The 19,565-nt window shown below is 40.9% G+C and overlaps 1 protein-coding gene across 3 annotated transcripts in view; it reads right to left on the bottom strand.

Moving 5' to 3' along the window:
• The window catches only part of LOC126356210 (tRNA (guanine(10)-N2)-methyltransferase homolog), a 192,223-nt gene that overhangs the window by 66,327 nt on the left and 106,331 nt on the right, over positions 1-19,565 (bottom strand). For 2 of the 3 annotated variants that reach the window (XM_050007033.1, XM_050007025.1), the window contains exons 7-8: positions 10,924-11,065; positions 1,555-1,750 (exon numbers count right to left, since the gene is read on the bottom strand). In XM_050007033.1, coding sequence (XP_049862990.1) covers positions 1,555-1,750; positions 10,924-11,065 — 338 coding nt within the window. The remainder of the gene's footprint in view (positions 1-1,554; positions 1,751-10,923; positions 11,066-19,565) is intronic. The other variant, XR_007565610.1, reaches the window with a different exon arrangement.

Below are 19,565 nucleotides of genomic sequence, written 5' to 3'. Positions count from 1 at the left end.
GTGCTCTGTCAAACTCTTCACGCAGTATCATATCACCCATTTCATCTTCATCTACATCCTCTTCCATTTCCATAATATTGTCCCCAAGTACATCGCCCTTGTATAGACCCTCTATATACTCCTTCTACCTTTCTGCTTTCCCTTCTTTGCTTAGAACTGGGTTTCCATCTGAGCTCTTGATGTTCATACAAGTGGTTCTCTTATCTCCAAAGGTCTCTTTAGTTTTCCTGTAGGCAGTATATATCTTACCCCTTGTGAGATAAGCTTCTACATCCTTACATTTGTCCTCTAGGCATCCCTGCTTACCAGTTTTGCACTTCCTGTCGATCTCATTTTTGAGACGTTTGTATTCCTTTTTGCCTGCTTCATTTACTGCATTTTTGTATTTTCTCCTTTCATCAATCAAATTAATTATCTCTTCTGTTACCCAAGGATTTCTAGAAGCCCTCATCTTTTTACCTACTTTATCCTCTGCTGCCTTCACTACTTCATCCCTCAAAGCTACCCATTCTTCTTCTACTGTATTTGTTTCCCCCATTCCTGTCAATTGTTCCCTTATGCTCTCCTTGAAACTCTGCACAACCTCTGGTTCTTACAGTTTATCCAGGTCCCATCTCCTTAAATTCTTAAATAGGTTGAAGCTATCTCATCAAAATGTGATTCATTGCACCTCTGTATGCTATGTCCTGGGCTGCAGGGCAGTCTCTAATCTGCGTTATGGGGTATCACGTGCTGCTGACGTCAGAGTCACTGCAGAGCTCCTGCTGACATCACCAGTGACTGTGTGATACTACCAGCTGTTAGACTGTCTGCTGCTAGCTCTGCCTCCTCACAGGTCATACACAGACTATGTACTGGGGTCAATGACTTCTCTGGAATCAGATTGTTGTAATTGATGAACAATAAATTAATGTTTTAGCAATGGTGTTTCTATGAGGAAACACTGGACAGCTACCATGTATCTGCCCACTGCTCCAGTGCCAGACCCTCCCCCCCCCCCCTCCCCTCCCCGGGGTGGTGGAGTTTTCACATCCTGACATCCAACTATCCCATTCCACCACACCATAAAGGCCTACCACCACAGGCTCTATGTGGCTGTCCACTTCACTTCAGCATAACTGTTTCAACCTACATCATCAACAATCTTCAATATATATTGAAATCTAAACCTGCTCTGGCAATTCTTTCTTTCCACCTTCCCTTCAACTAAAATATTTACCAGTAGCTCATATCTGAACAATTGTAATGTTACTAAATGCTAATTTTTTTTTATATGGACAAGTAATAGCAGTATTAACACCAAAAGTCTTCTAAAATTCAAATGCCTGATCAATTAGTTTATTAGTGTTATCATTAGTATCATTATTACAATTCATAAATAATAAATTAAAGGCATTTTGAAAAGATAATGAGTGAGAGCAGTTGTCAATGACACGATAATTAACAACAATAAATAATTTTTTTTTAATAAGCCCTTGATGCATATAACAATGCAACATTATTTCTATTTTGTTTCAATAATAGTAAAGTAGATCTCTAATTATCACTACACACCTTACTACTGGAATCCAACACACTAATCTGCCTTCTATAACAAGGTGGTTTGCAGCAAAGTTCAGAAGGTCACAGTAAATTTGCTGTAGTCCATACACAACTTTAGATGGGATGTGGCTCTGTAAATGCTCCTCACTAATTTGGTAACTCTTAGTTGAACCTATGCGTTCCGTGGCTTCGCGAATTCCATAAGGAGCTGCACTGGAAAGAACAGAGAGAGAGAGAGAGAGAGAGAGAGAGAGAGAGAGAGAGAGAGAGAGAGAGAGAGAACCTGCGATCAAATACTGCTGTTTATTTTTCTTTTCTATGCTAGTAATTATATTAACTTTATTTGAATCAAAGAATTGCTTTAATAAATTTTCTTGTAAAAGAATTTTATGCAGTACAATTAGAAAAGAAAATCCCAAATTTTCACAGTTTGCAAATCTTGTTTTTATATATATATATAATAAAGATTCCAAGACTTACCAAGCGGGAAAGCACCGGCAGACAGACACATGAACAAAACACACAAACACTCCAAGACTTACCAAGCGGGAAAGCGCCGGCAGACAGACACATGAACAAAACACACAAACACAATCATAGGATTTTCAAGTAGATTTTATCTAGTCTACCCATTCCTTTATCTATTCATATCTTTATCATTAAATTAAATGTGGAATACAGTTTTCAAACATTGTAGACAGAGAGTGTGTTGTTACTAATTTCTGATACATGATCAGTTGCAGAAAGGCTGACACACACACACACACACACACACACACACACACACACACACACACACACACAGAGCGAGAGAGAGAGAGAATTTATTACATTCCAAAATCAGCTATACAGTTAGTTACATGCCCAATAGATTATATTCACAATACTAATCATGCTTTGAAATATGCCACCTTTTTGTTTAGGTGTTTCTGACATTATTGAAACTGAGTTATCTATAATATGGTCAACTGTGCCTCATCATTTACCATTGTGGAGGCATGTGTTTAATTTCTAGTAAGAAACCATTACTTATCAATGTGCTACAATCTCAAGCTACTGAAGCAGGAAATTTTTAACTGATACCATTTTGCTGGTGACCAACAGCATTTTCAAACAAATTTTTTGTTATGATTCATTAAGATTTAAACAAATAAATAAGAAAGGAACCTCCACAATATAAATTCACTGTAAAGAAACTTCTAAAGAAACAGAAACTACAGCATAATAAGTGCGAAGAAAGTGTGTGGCTGTAGATACAATATGAATGTAACGCAAGTCATGAAAAGCCATCAATGGCTATCAGAATACTGTCACCGCCAGACACCACACTTGCTAGGTGGTAGCTTTTAAATCAGCCGCGGTCCGGTAGTATATGTCGGACCCGCGTGTCGCCACTATCAGTAATTGCAGACCGAGCACCGCCACACGGCAGGTCTAGAGAGACTTCCTAGCACTCGTCCCAGCGATGGTTCACTGACAAAATATGCTCTCATTTGCCAAGACGATAGTTTAGCATAGCCTTCAGCTACGGCCTAGCAAGGCCATTATCAGTTCTATTGATGGTGAATCATGTACCGTCAAGACCGATGTTAATCATGAATAGATTAAAGTTAAGTATTCCACCAGCTACGTCCGTTTTTCTGAAGTCTAATTTCCTTGTCCTGTTCCAGACCTCACGCCAGCCTGCGTGAGCTAAAATGCGTGCCTTTCGGCCTCCTCTAGTAACACGGTGTTGGCTCTCCTGCCAACCACAACAAAAAGATTTCTCATAAAAAGCACAGAAAATCTGATCATGTGTAAAGGGTTTTAGTGGTACCAAAGTTAGTGTCCAGACACTTGTGCTCATGACAGGAATTGAAACTGAGTGTAGCAAAGCAAAAGCAGAAATGCTAAAGTCAGTTTTCAAATGTTCCTTTACAAACAAAAACCCTGGACTAATAGCCCAATTTAATTCTCACACCACTGCAAAGATGAGTGATACTGGAATTAGTGTCAGTAGTGTTGACAAATAGCTAAAATTGCTGGAATTGAACAAGGTTTCACAGTCTGACAGAATCCCAATGAGATTCTATACCAAATCTGTGGCAGAGTTAGCTCCATCTACATACTGCACAGACCTCAAACAAAAAAACCATGACCAATAGTTGGAAGAAAGCATAAGTCATGCACATGCACAATAAAGGAAGCTGAAATGATCCACAAGACTACTGTCCAATATCTTTGAGAGTCATTTGTTGCAGAATCTTACAACATATTCTGAACTTAAACCTAACGACATATCCAAACAGAATGATTTCCTCCACTCCATTTGGTATGCATTCCAAAAACATCAATCACTTGAAACCCATTTTGCAGTTTTCTCACTTGACATCTTGAAACCCATGGATCAAGGTAGTCAGGATAGATGCAGTATTTTTCCTTTCCAAAAAGCATTAGCTCAGTACCGCAACTATACTTACTATCAAAAATATGATCATATGAGGGTATCAAACAAAATTTGTGACTGCATTGAGAATTTCTTGGTAGAGAATATACAGTATGTTACCTTAGATGGAGAGTCATCGATAGTTGTATAAGGTGTGGAGGAGGAATAGGAGGAGGAGATTAGTGTTTATCATCCTGTCAACAATGAGATCATCAGAAAAGGAGCACAAGCTCATGTCAGGGAAGAATGGAGATGGAAATCAGCCATGCCCTTTCGGAGGAACCACCCCGACATTTGCCTAAAACGATTTAGGGAAATCACAGTAAACTTAAACCAGAATGAGTGGACATGTGTTTGAACCATCATCCTGCTGAATGCAAATCCAGTGTGCTAACTGTCACGCCACCTCATTTAGTAACTACAGCTGTGTCCCTGTGAAGTGTGTTGGGACCTTTGCTGTCCAAGTTGTACATTAACAACCTTGCAGGCAATATTAATAACATCCTTGGACTTTCCTGATGACACAGTTATCTATAATTAAGTGCTGTCTGAAAAAGCTGCATAATTATTCATTCAGATCTTGATAAGATTTCAAAGTTGTGTTAAGATTTCCACTTGCTTTAAATTTTCAGAAATGTAAAATTTTTCACTTTGCACAACAACAAAAAATGTAGTATCCTCTCACTACATATTAGTAAGTCACAGTCTGAACCAGTCAACTCATACGAATACCTAGGCATAACAATTACATAGGTTCAGTCACAGGTAAAGAAGGTGGTGGGCTTCAATTTACTGGTAGAATACTATGGAAATGCCAAAAGTCAACAAAGAAAATTGTTTAAAAAAACACTCATGTGACTTGTCCTAGAATATTGCTCAAGTGTTTGAGATCTGCAATAAATAAGATTATCAGAGGATATTGAATGTATACAGAAAAGGGCAGCATGAATAGTCAAAGATTTGTCTGAATCATAAGAGAGTGTAATGGTTGAACCATCGTCCTACTGAATGCCAATCCAGTGTGCTAATCATCGTGCCAACTTACTCGGTAACAACAGGTGTGTCCCAGGGAATAAACTGAACTGGCAGGCAGTTGAAGGAAATGCAAACTGAAATGTGGACAGCAGGAAAACTTGGAATGAAGCATGTTTCAATGTTACATGTACATTTGTACTGAACAAATGAAGAGAATTATAATCTTTCAGTGTCTTAAAGGGAGGAAAATTTAATCTCAAGTTTACTAGTTGAAGTAACAATTAAGCCCTCACTTGAAATTACATTTTTAAGGTTGCGAACTATGACTGGTAGAGGGGGGTTCCCTGATCAAAGAAAACACTGGAGGAACACTGTAGTACATAAACTTACATTGCCGTGTCCAGTGCATGAAAGATGTTTGTAAGAAACTACACCAAGTGCAAGCCAAATCAAAAAAAGTTTATGATGAAGGTGTTATGAACAGAAGAAGTGTGTTTAAAGGGTGTAGTAGGTTTACTGGAGGTAGAACTAATGCCCATGAGAACAGAGGAGTGGAAAACCTTACATTTTGACTAATGTGTTGGTGAAAAAAACTGAGGAAGTTGTTTGTGAAGATCACCAATTGACAGTGAATGAAATTTCTGCAATGTTTCCAGAACTCTCTTATACAAGACACTCCCGGAAATGTTGTGATACTGGAAACTGTGTGAAAAATAGGCCCCAAAACAGCTGACAGGGCAGCACAAGAAAAATTGAGTCAGTAGTACTTATGAGTTTCTTGAGAAATTGGGAGGTGAGGATTTTCTTAGCTCTATTGTGACTGGGGATGAAATGTGGGTGGCACTTACATGCCGGAGACTAAACAACAGTCATCACAGTGGCTCACACCAACTACCCATGTGATAAAAAATTCAAAACCACAATTTAGGATAAAAAAATCCCAGCCTAAGTGTTTTTGGATCAAAAAAAGCATCATTTTGGTTAATTTCCTGTCTCAGGGGGATACCATGATATTGTGAAATCCTAAAAAAAAAAAAAAAAACCCTCAAACAGACTGTTTTAAATAAAAGGAAGGTAATGATGATGAGGGGAGTGTACTTTTTGCACTACAATGCCCATTCTCACACAGCTTTAGTCACCAAGGCATTCTTGGACTCATTTGTTTGGAATATATTGAACCACCCCTATGTTCCCCTGATTTGGTGTCTTCACCTCCCTGAAGGCACACATCATTGGAATTAAATTTTCTGCTGATGAGCAGGTGCAGAAAGGGGTTATGAGGTGGAGGACGGAGCTGGCAGGAGAGTTCTTCGTGGAGGGCATAAAGAAGCTTGTGCCACTGTTCACCACACGCACTGAACAGAATGGCAATTATGGGAAAAAACAGTCAACAAGTGTATCAAGAGCAGCCTGTAACATTTTTTTCCCAAAATAAACTTTTTCTAAAAAATATACAAATCTAGTACACTTACTTTCTGAACATGCCTCCTACCTTTGGCAAATTGCAACTTGTCATGAAATATCAGACAAAGTTCAACAGTACACTAGGGGAATATCAGTTGCTGCAGTCTGCTTTTTGGCAACTATGCCAAACTATGGAGTCAGTCGCATAAGTCCTATAGAAAAAAGGATGGCTAGATGCAGGTGGGTGAACCCTAAAAACTGTTTTCAGCATGGCCGACACAGGGGACTTGGAAAAGATCAATAAGGCATTAAGGCAAATTCAAGTGGATGCAGAAGACAATTGTGGAACCACGGACCAACATACCACATACCTCACCAATCGTGAAAAGGCTATAGTAAATAACACTGAACACCACTTCTTGACCACCACACTCTTGACCCACATTCAGGCATTGCCAGCTACCACCAGTCATAGCTTGAGCATATTTTTAGAACATTTGGACAACACAGACACCCATATAATGATTGCAAAGCTCCTTCGCACCCCCAATGCACATCAGCGACACACACATACAGAAACAAACTACAGGAAGGGCTTTTACACGCTATCTGTGGTCGTCTGACACCAATACTCCTACCTACAGATCAGTATATAGAAGGGTTACACAATGTTTAAATGAGATTAACAGACGTGGGAGAAGAATTTTTATCACTGTACTATCACACGGTTACTGTCACCAGTACCCAAGAGGGTACCCAGCTGAAAATTCAAATACAAATACCATTAACTTGCAGACACTGCAGATTTCAGTGTTGTGCCCTCCATACTTAAGTAGTAGCCTTGGGAGCCATATAAAAGTCTGTGCATCTGAAAGAACACAAAATACTATTAGTGACTCCTGGTAGACAGTCCCACACACTGCTCTCCACACAGGAATTACTGCACTGATGAAATGGGCCAGTCACCATCTGCCTTACACAACAGGTGCTCACCATTCCCACGTCATGTGAGTTCACCCTGTTCTGATCCCAGAAATCTGTGACAGAGTGTCATAAGGAGATGATCATAGATAAAATAGAATTCTCCAAATGACACAACTGCATTAGTTATACTCCGTGGCAAACCCTATGGTCGCCATTTTTACTCATTATGCGCAAGCATATTACAGTGGCATAAACCACACAGAGCTACAAGGACAAGGGTTATAAATCAATGGTACTTGGTGTGATATTTCCGGATCAACGTTCCGACTACGCACCATCATCACTGGAACCAACACAGTAAATATCACCCATACATTAACTTACCTGCATAACATAACCTTTGAGATACTAGTGCCTGAAAACCTGACCTACTTGAAAAATGCATCACATCTGACTCTAGTTGCCTCCCTACATCAGATGATACCTGCGTAAAATGGCCATGTATCAATGGAACACCAGCTAGATTGTGAGGGAAGTACTATACACAACATCACTGCCAACTTGTAACTACAGTAACTACAACCTCAGGTGCTTGCATAGTTTTAGCCACAATAGGTATTGCACACTAGCAGTTCAAGTGTTGAATTTCCCAGATTCTGTCCCTACCATCCTTCAACCTATGGGTACATACCAGTAATATTGTCACCAACGAGGAACAGATTGACAAAGGATAGAGCAAACAATGAACCAAAACTCAGTGTGTAGGCCAACTGCTGGTGGAACAGCAAAAATGTAATTAGTGTAAAGGAACAAATGATACTGTGAATGGAGAAAGGGGACAAAAATGAAAATAATAGTAAATATGTTAATGTTTCTATTTCAGCTAGTTCACCAACAGGAATCAGGTGGGCCAGATTTTTCTAAGAAGAAGGACGAGCAATGACACACGTCAGAGCCAGGACCTAGTGCTGTATCTAGAGCTCCAGCAGCCATAATCAATGACCGGCCAACACTGCAGCCCTCTGCCATGTGACTGTTCCACACCGACCTCCTCCTGCATGATGACACACTCATCATGGACACTGGCGCCATTAGGGACATGGCAATGTGATGCCTTCCGCACAGTCAGATCCAGACAGCTGTATTTAAGCCCAACCAGGTCAGCCTGTCAGTGCAGAACAGCTGGCTATACTATGATGTCAAGTCTGTGCCAGATGAGGCCGTACCAATGATGCACTCGCCATCACTGTAGCCAGGCCTCAAATGTTTGACCACCACCTGACCACCATGGTGCTTGGGCAGCTCTTCATTCTGCCACTTTCAAAGGTCTATGATGCAGGGATCCAACCACCTCCGCAAATGGCGAGGTTCAGGCATCAGTTGCGGCATGTCATCTGTATTACCGCTGACCAGACCGATGTGGGAGGGCAACATCTGGGAGATGCAATGTTGGTGTACTTGCTGGCCTCAGGATCAACACTAGTAGCATTGAAGACTGAATGAATCCAAATAAACAACAATAAAGAGTTTCTTGTATCCATAAGCTGTCTTCTCCTGTTGTGCACCCAGCATTTATTGAATATAAAAGACAGATATGCAGACCTAAGGAAGACTGACCTATACTGTGCGGACAGGGCACCAAGAAGGGGACTGACATGTACCATAGGAGGATAGTAATCAAGAGGGACGTACCTACTGAAACAGGAGAAGAGAGTGCACTCATAGGGTCAACCCATATGTGAGATATAGGTACTGTTCCTAAAGTTCTTCCAAACTCCAATAAGTAATAAATAAGTACATACTTAGAAAAGCTAGTACGGAAAGTAGGAACAAACAGTAGGTTACTCATTGGTCATGCACATCTGTAATTTACAATTGGAAAAAGAGCAGAAAACAGAAAAATTTTGATCCTCTCGATTTTTAGATACTGAAAGAGCTAACTCCAACATGGATTGAAAGGTTCATGTTGCATAACTGTAGTAAAATGGAAAAAAATGAATGACCAGGCAATAAGAACAAGATTATTAATAGAAAAAAGATGTATTGTTGAGAAATGAAGTGTTATCCTATGTGATATTAATGTCATGGTGATTATGTATAAAAATATCGCGTGTTCGAGCTAAGGGGGGAGGGATACGTAGTGCTTTGAGAATTTCCGCGTAAATTCTAGAACCACTCTTCCTTCTACCATCTCAGACACACGATACTTTAAATAGAAGTGGCAGAGTGGAAGCGTATCTACTGTGCCACCTGCTTCTGTGTGCAGGTTGGAAGTTTGTTACGAGAAGACTGTAAGAGTGGCGGTCCACTGACAACGACAAGTGTTTGCTGCTAGTGCCACAGATGCTACGTGAAAGAACACAGAGTAATTATATGCTATTCTTTACTGTGTTAGTGAACGTGATTATTGTAAAAAGACAAACAAACAATTGATTATAGACTTTTAACTTACTTCATGTCTTAGCCCTGAAAGAGGCAAGACATATGTGATGTCCATAAATTATTTGGTTGTTAGACCAGTGTTATTACAAATGCATTTAACAGAGTCTAATGTTTGATGAACAAGTTGATTTGCAGAAGTTGTTGTCTGTGAAATTTGAAAATATATTATGATTGAACTGAAAGTATTCTACGAGTATAGAACTATTTCACGAGTAGAGAAAGCCAAATAAATTCCAATAACCAGTGATAGTCTTCAGAGAAGCTGATTTTGGGAGATCAACGTAGCTGATTATCCAGAGAAGAGGGGGCAGGCTAAACCCGTCACGTAAGTCAACTGATTGCAAATGGTGAATGCAATCCAATTTTACACCACTTCCCCTGTCGTCAAAATGTTAGAATCTCAACTCCTCTCTCTCTCTCTCTCTCTCTCTCTCTCTCTCTCTCTCTCTCTCTCTCTCTCTCTGTGTGTGTGTGTGTGTGTGTGTGTGTGTGTGTGTGTGTGTGTGTGTGTGTGTGTTGGAACCTCTGTGCCATGACCATGAACGATGCATATATGCTGAAGTCACGGTAAGTCAAAGATACTCTGAACTTATTGACTAGCCACAGAGATTTTACAAAAACACAGTGTATAATTACTGTAAGCAAAGACTGCTACAGGGAGACTGAGGGGTGGGGGAGGGGGGTGGGGGGCACAGGCACTTGCACTGCTTCAAAGGTAGGAGACAATGTGGAAGGTTTAATACAGTTTTGCAGCACTGTCTTTATATAAATTTAAAAACAGTGACAGATTATAAGAACTTTCATAAACATTTGCAATAAAAGCAGAAAACAAAGAAGAAACACGGTGTGGTACGTATACAGGAAAGGTTTGGTCGCAATGGGTGGTAGCTTGTATTCGTAATAATTATAAAGTTTTTTGATAAATGCCTTCCCACAGTAATAGAGATGAACTTTTACATTATAAATGATGCACATAATAATGGTATATGTGTTAAACATACAGATCTGAGGTATAGTGATGCTATGAAGAATGCTACATTTTAGTATTCGAATATAAACACTGCATATAAAAAAAATGTCTTGCTTAAGATACAAATATGTTTACGTAAAGATATATTTGTCACTATTAAAACTGGAAATACTGGAAGAAGGATAGAAACATTAAGTTCAAATTGTGCCCAACTTCCACAGCAAAATCATTTTTTACTTACGGTCAGTAACAATTGCATCCACTTTGAAGTCAGGATGCCATACAGGAAGAGAAGAATCAGCAACAATTACATCTATGTACTGGCTGCTTCTTCCATACTGTTTCAGATTGGTGCGTATACTTTCATCTTCATCTCTCTTTTTCTAAAAGATAGAACAATATCACATAATTATTACAATTAAATGGCTTATGAGTCATTAGAGCACACTGCATTTAATTTATTTTTTTTGTCGTGAGGCCAGAGAGTAAAGAAGATAGGGGGCAGGGTGGCAAAGATTATTATTGTTTAGCAGACAATACATTTTCACAATAAAAGTAATTTGTAATTAGAAATGAAAAGAAAAAGTAATGTAACACACAATAAAATCTTTACTGAGAGAAGAGACAAGTCAGAAAAGCTGTTTATCTTTCAATACATGAGGCGTGTGTTTTAAGTAAGTACTGAATTGAAATTAAAAAAAGAAGTGCTAAGATATCTCAATAATTTTATTTTTACATGAAAGCCTGTACCTTAATCTACTTTTCTACATAATTTCTGTCAATATTGAAGCACTTGTCAGAACGATGTGCCAGTTTTCGAATACCCTCCTCATAGAAGTCTACCGCCTGACTTGTTAACCACTGCATCACCACCGTTTTGACTCGTCATCGTCTTGAAGACACTGACCACCCAGGTGCTACTTCAAGTGCTAGAGTTTTCCATCAAAAAGATGTGATGAGATCTTTGGTCTGATTCACCACATGTGGACGGGCATTGTCTTGCAGCAAAACGATGCCTTTGCTCAACTTCCATGGACTGCTGCTTTGATTCTGGTGTGACGTAGGCCATCCATGTTTCATAGCCTGTAATACTTTGGCTTAAGAAATCATCACCGTCATCATGGTACTGCTCAAGGAAAGCCAATGCATTGTCTAAAAATTTGGTTTTGTGCACATCCGCCAACATTTTCGCTATCAATGTGCACACAATTTTCGGTAATTCAAGTGCTTGGTCACAATTCCATACAAAATACTACGAGAAACATTAGGAAAGTCATCCCACAAGAAGGAAATCGTAAAGTGTCTGTTTTCTCTCACCTTATTGTCCACTTCCTGCACCAAACTTTCATTAAAGGCCGAAGGACGCCCACTCCATTGCTCATCATGCACATTTATGCGGCCATCTTTAAATGCTCTCACCCACTTTCTTACCATTCCATCACTCATAATGTTTTCTCCATAAACTGCACAGATCTCACGATGAATATCGATCACTTTTAGGCCTTTAGCACTAAGAAATCTTATAATAGACCGTACTTCACAGTCGGTGGAATTCATGATTATCAGAGGTGTCTTAAACACTCGGTATACAATGAAACACGGAAGAATGAGACTGTAATGGCATCAGTGCGTAGATTAAGGTACAGGCTTTCATGTAAAAATAAAATTATTGAGATATCTTAGCACGTCTTTTTTTTTTAATTTCAAAAGGGTACTTACTTAAAAAACATGCCTCGTAGAAGAGTATATCGTAACAGAATCTTTAAGGTCATGCAATGGATTTTAATATGGACTACTATAAAAGTAGAAATAATTTACAGGGAGAATTAAAGTAACACTTTTGCACTAAAATGTCATAGAATTCATGTATCTAAAACATGGTTAAATTAGTACTGATGGGCCCCGACCCGGTTTTCGATCGTGATGAACTACTCTGTTTCCACATTGATGAGGAAGAACGTCGTGCGGCCGAGGGTTTTCCACTTACAGGTTCGCAGGTCGCGTCGGCTACTGCGCGGAGTCCAGTCCTGCGTCGGCTAATCGGTTTTGTTCAACGGGGTTGGCCGGACAGGACCAACGGCCGGGCATCGGATCCCATTCGTAACTACCATGCCTTGCGCCTTCGTCTGTCTGTTCGTGATGGTGTTGTTCTTCTGGCCATGGATGGCGCATCTCTACGGGTCGTGGTGCCAGACTCGTTTCGCAAAAATGTTCTCAAACTGTTGGATGAAGGTCATTGGGGTATTTCCCGGACTAAATCCCTGGCCCGCAGGCACGTTTATTGGCCTGGTATTGATTTGGACATCGACCACATGGTTGCTGCGTGTGGTCAGTGTGCTCAACAACTGGCTGCACCTCGTACAATGCCCTCTCCGTGGCCTGATCCGGTGCTGCCATGGGAACGGGTGCACACTGACTTTGCCCCTTGCTCGGTACTTATTGGCTACTGTTGATTGACGCCTTCTCGAAGTTTCCATTTGTTGTTCGATGTCCGTTGCCCACCACTGCGGTGACGACGCTGGCTTTGTTCAAAATCTTTGCGCTAGAAGGTCTTCCATCCACGATCATCACAGACAATGGTCCTCAGTTCTCTTCGCATGCCTTCCGTGATTTTTGTACTGGACAAGGGACTCATCATGTTACAGCCCCGCGCTTCCATCCACAATCGAATGGGGAGGTTGAGCGCCTTGTCCGCACTTTCAAAACCCAGATGAAAAAATTCCTTAGTGATTTTTCCACAGACGACGCTCTGCTGCAATTTCTGAGTTCTTATCGCTTCACACCTCTGGGTGATCGCAGCCCTGCTGAACTCCTGCATGGCCGCCAACCGTGCACTCTACTGCACCTGCTTCACCCTGTCAGGTCTTGTGCTGTGTCCCCTAGTGTGGGAAAATACTCGGTAGGCGCCGACGTGTGGACACGAGGGTATGGATCTCGCCCTAAATGGATTCCAGGGGTGGTCAAGGCTCTTTGCGTCCGCTGGCTTTGTGAAATACATACGGACGACGGCATGGTTGTTCGCCATTATGACCAGATGCACCCACGAGTGGTGGCCACGCCGGTGCCACCGCCCCTTCCTTCGCCTCCAGCAGCCCGAGAAGCCAGTCCTGTCGCCGCTGCCGATCTACCGTATGTGTTGTTGCAGCCGACGTCGCTACTGCTTCCGAGTACGCCGGAACCGGCCCCAGTCGTGACGCCACGTACTCTGGGACCCATCTCACTGGAGCACACCCCCAGGCCCACGACACCTATGGATGCTGCTCCGGAGTTTTCACCCATCATCTCGTCCAGGAGGCACGTTCCACGCACAAGCTTCTGTACTGTACATTTTCGACCATACTCTCGTGTCTCTCCGCAGGATCTTCTCGGGGCCTCACAAGAGGCCATGGATGTCTCCGCACTGTCCATGTCTCCAAGGAAGTGAGTGTTTTTTTTCAAGGGGGGAAAAGTGTTGTGACAGTGCCGCCACGACAGTACGCGCAAACGGCGATAGAGGCGCACCGCAACTCGGCTCAGCGCGGGAGCGCCACCTAGCTATAAACGGTGCCGGCCGCATGTCACGGCACGGCAGTCGAATACGAGATACTGAGTTGTTATCATGTAACCAGCTATTGTTTCTAAGAGAGAGTGTTTGAATATCCACGCAATTATTGGTGATTAAAGGTTATAACAAATTTTGCTGTCACAATACATCTCATCTGCTTCAGTATCTTCAAGATCATTTATAAGTCTGCACTGAACACAGTGAATGCTTGAGGTAACTGGATCTTAAGAACATAATTGGGGAAAACAACAGAGCATACAAGGAAATCCTCCCATTTCGACACACCCATGAATACAGGTACATACAAACAAACATGATCTGAACAGACCTTGAAGGCCCAATGTGGCCACCATGTCGCCTTCAGCCCTTAGGCATCACTGGAAGCAAATATGGAGGGGCATGCAGTCAGCACACCACTCTCCTAGCCGTTGTCAGTTCTCATGACCAGTGCCACTACTTCTCAGTCATGTAGCTCCTTAACTGGTCTATCCAGGGCTAAGTGCACCCTGCTTGCCAAGAGCACTTGGCAGATCTGGGCAGTGCCCCATCCAAGTACTAGCCAAGCCTGACAGTTCTTAACTTCAATGATCTGACGGAAACCAGTATTACCACTGTGGCAAGGCCGCTGACTACAGCTGTATACACTGACTGAACAAAAAAAATCACAACACCAAAAATATTTAATGTAGAACAATGAAATTTCAGGACTACATTTGTCTAGGTAACATATTTGAGTGACTAATATTGCAAGATCGCGGGTCAATGTACATGCGAGATAAGTCGTTGCAAATGTGAAATGCTGGTACATCAAAAACAATTGTAACACCCACAATGTTGAAAGCGAGCATTCAAAGGTGCATGCAATATGTTATACAGGTGCCGGATGTCAGTTTGTTGGATGGACTTCGATGCCTGTTGCACTTGATCGGTCAATACAAGGACAGTTAATGCTGGTTGTGGATGACGCTGGAGTTGTCGTCTGACGATGTCCCTTATATACTGGACTGGAGACAGATCGGGTGATCAAGCAGGCCAAGGCAACATGTCGACACACTATACAGCAAGGTGGGTATAAGAGCAACATGTGGGCAAGTGTTATCCTGTTGAAAAACACCCCTGTTCATGAATGGCAGCACAACAGATCGAATCACAAGATCGACATAGACTTTCGCAGTCAGGATGCATGGGATAACCACAACAGCACTCATGCTGTCAAACAAAATCGTGTCCGAGACCATAACTCCATATGTAGGTCCAGTGTGTCTAGCAAGCAGACAGGTGAGCCCCAGGGCCTCAACTGGCTTCCTTCTAGCCAATGCATCATCATCACTGGCACAAAGACCAAATCAGTTTTCATCAGAAAACACAATGGACCTCCACAATGAGCACACGCTTGACACCACTGAAGTCTCAAATGGCGGTGTTTGGGTTCAGTGGAATGCCCACTACAGGGCACCTGGCTCAAAGCCGTCCTTGAAGTAATCGATTTGAAACAGCTATCTGACCTTGTTGTGGCCGTACATTCTCATGACCACCATTGCCACCAATCATGAACAGTGGCTACATCCTCGCAAGTCTTTCTACAGTATTTCAGAAGGAACCTTCAGCTTCTTGTAGCTCTATTACACAACCTTGTTCAAAGTTGGTGAGATGTTGATAATGGCGTCTTTGTTACCTTATAGGCATTCTTGACTAACATCAACTCACCATGTTCAATCTTAAAGGCAACTAATGCCCAAGACCATTATGATGTCTATTTAAAGCAAACTTGATATACATCCTCATAGTGGCACTACTAGCGCCACTCTTATGTGACCGGCCTGAAATCTGAACAGACATCACCTTTCAGATGTAGACACACTTACCACCTTTCATTTCTGTCGTACAACTCTGTCTTGGTGTTGCAATATTTTTTCCTGTCAGCGTAGCTGTAGTGCTCATTTAAAATGTTGTAAAATATGGTATTAAAAACAGATGCTGTAGTTCAGCCTTTCTTGCAACTCATCTAGAGGGCCTCTGTAGTAAGTGGGCAGTAGTCAGTTCCAGCTTTGGGTTTGACTATGTACTTCCACCTACACCAAGTTACTCCAGCTCATGCTTCACATGGGTCCTAAACAGCCTTGTTGTTCACAGACAGTTTCAGAAAAAATATTGGTAGCTGGATGGGCAACAGTATGGTATCTATGGTGAAGAGCCATGTTGGCAGTTGGAAAAGGTAAGAAATATGACAAAATATTTGAAAAAGGTGATTAAAAGGTGACAGAATGTTTTTAAAAGGTGAGTAAGAGGTCACAAATTATTTCAATAAGCAGATATGGCCCAATTAATTGTTTTCATTTTTGATAATTCCCTACCAAAAAGGCTGGTTAAGGCCATAATAAATTTCTCTATTAAGGTCCTGGATGGGGTATTACCATTTTTTCCCTTCATACAAGTTTTATTGATATACACAGGTACATAAATAATTTGGTACTGGTAATTCAATATTGATGATCGTAATTCACAAACAAAATATAATCACATTTTTAAAACTAATTACACTCTACACTTCAATATTGCTGAAAGATAACATAATATTTTAGGATTACTGTGTCTTACGAATATTAGCACAAAATGAAGTAATCATACTAGATATTTTCTCAAGATTTTTCTGAATGTTTTCCACCTCTCTTTCCTTTCCTCTTTCCTCTACTTTTATGATTTGTGCTTCCTCACACATACCTTGGGCAAATCTTATTGCCTTTAAATATGGTGACTAAAGAAAACTTCACAAGCCAAGATCACTAAACTGGCACTTTACTCGGTGACTGGTTTCAACAGAGCTATACTGCTGTAACTGGATCTTATGCTTTTTTAATTTTTACAGTGTGTTACCAATCACCGTTACAAATCATTTCACACTGCATATGCACATCCCACTACCGGGAAGATCACAAGACATCATCAGCATGTTACATGTAAAAGTAAAATATAGAACAACAATTGCCTTCAGTTACAATCCTGCTTTTATTTCAATGCACAATGCATTTCGAGCCATGGGGATTCATGTTCAGGTGGTCTGATGGTCTACATCGATTATTTTTCCAGATTTAGGTTAATTCTGGTCCAGGTAAGATTACAATGGCATATTACAAAATGGGCACATTGAGAATATAAGTTTACAAAACTAATACAAATCAAAAAATAGCATAATGTTTCCAGTGGTGGATACATGGTTTTTGAAGTACTGTATGAGAAAACATGTTTATTTACACACAGAGTGAAGAAAAATTCATGCGCTCGGACTTCACAGTGTCATTCTTCACATCCTACCAACACAAAAATGTCTCTTACTAAATTTCATCCTGCAAATATTTCTGGCAGTAAATGGCTATTAAAGACTGGCTATCTGGCAACAGCGTAATCACATGTATGGTAACTGTCAGCATATTGGAGTAGTGCAGTGCAGTTGATGCAGCGGATAGTATTTTGGGTTAGCATGCAAGAGGTCGAGAGTTCGATCCTGTGTCCAGATGCATTTGTTTTTATTTTCCTCTTTCATTCTGCCATATAATATTATAGCATACACTGTTGCTCTTAATCAATATGTAACCAACATTTATATCATACAGTGTTCGTAAAGGTGAACATAACAGGGTCAGACAAGCTGGAAATAGACAACTGAAGCAAAAGACCTGTCATAAAACAGAATAACTACAAAAACAATATCAGTTTCAAGGTGCTTAAGATGATTGCACAGTTAAATAACTCTACACCTATAAGTCATTTAAACCACAAGCAGTATGTCTGCTCAGAAGTAACACATAAGCAACCAGAGACAATAATAATTTCCATATTAATTACTGCATCACATTTACAAAAGAATACATGGTACTCAGAGTAGACGCTCAAAGTGAACCCCCTGCATGTCCAAAACATTGTGCAACCCACTTGATCATACATCTCTGTACTCTTCACAACATGGCTGCGTCCACAGATACAAGAACAGCATGAACACCTGCTATCAATTCTTCCAATGTTTGTTGGCAGAGTAGAATGTGCTCCTACAGGTGTCCCCACAGGAAGAAGTCCATGTGATTTAGGTCAAGCGAATGCCGAGACCATATATATGATCCTCCCCATCCGAGCCATTTCCCTGAAAATGTTCTGTCTAAATACCATTACACATTAATTCCAAAGTATGGAAGTGCACCATGATGTTGGAAGCATAACCTCTGCCCAGCACGAAGTGGAACATCTTCCAGTGCAACAGACAAGTGGTTTGAGAGGAATGCATGATACCTTCATGCAATCAACTGGTCAGGCAACAAGCACAGTCACAAACTCCTATCTCCCAATATTCCCACCCAGACATTGATTCCAGAGCAAACTTTATATCCATGGTTGTGGATGACATGCTGGTTAATGTCACACCAATGGTGGACATTGTGAAGACACCTTTAAGAGTGAACACTGCTTTATCCAATCATATTACAGTGTTTACAAAGTCGTTGTTGGCTTCGTGTTATTATTGGAACCATTCACAGAACTGCATCTGCCAATGGTGGTCTGCAGGATGCAGGTGTTACATTAAAGAATAATGACAAGGGTGCAGCCCATGCTCATGCAGCATGTCAACGACTGTGTGTTGTGAGACACGTAGCCGCCTTGCTATGCCACGTGTACTTCGTTGAGGTTCTTGGTGTATGATCTCCAGAATAGTTACTTCAGTCGCTAGATAACAGCGAGTCCTTGAATGACCTCTGTCACACAATGGTGGAAGGAGGGAACCTGTCTCCTGATGGTAAACCTCCAGAGAATGAAAAACATTTTTACCTGGATGACATCGACCAGGATATCTAGCAGCATGTTCACAAGCAGAAATACCAGCCCAGTTATCAGTTGCACCAAGGACCAGAATCATATCAACTTATTCATTGTTTGTATATGCCATACATCTGTCACACTGTTTTAAAATAACACAAGAAGAAAGTACCAATCAGCACGAATGTACATGCAGTCTGTCACGGGCACATTACTCTGCTAGCAACTGGTCCCCGTCTGATGAACAGTGCAAACAGTATTAACACAGCATTAGTTGCAGTGGGCGCATCACCTCTCTTACAGCTTTTGTTCTGCATGATTCACCCCAAAGCTGCTAACTGTGAAATGTTCATTTTTGAATTACACTATTTCCCTAACAGTAATGGATGTGACGTTCCCATATTTTTATCGATGATGATGATAATAATAATAATAATAATAATAATAATAATAATAATAATAATAATAGCAGTAGTAGTAGTAGTAGTAGTAGTAGTAGTAAAGCATGGTGATACTTCCTAACGGCATGTGCTTAT

This window comes from Schistocerca gregaria, chromosome 1 (genome assembly GCF_023897955.1).
Source record: "Schistocerca gregaria isolate iqSchGreg1 chromosome 1, iqSchGreg1.2, whole genome shotgun sequence".
Lineage (NCBI taxonomy): Eukaryota > Metazoa > Arthropoda > Insecta > Orthoptera > Acrididae > Schistocerca > Schistocerca gregaria.
The sequence above is the reverse complement of the archived record's forward strand: the minus strand, read 5'-3'. Positions and strand labels throughout refer to the sequence as shown.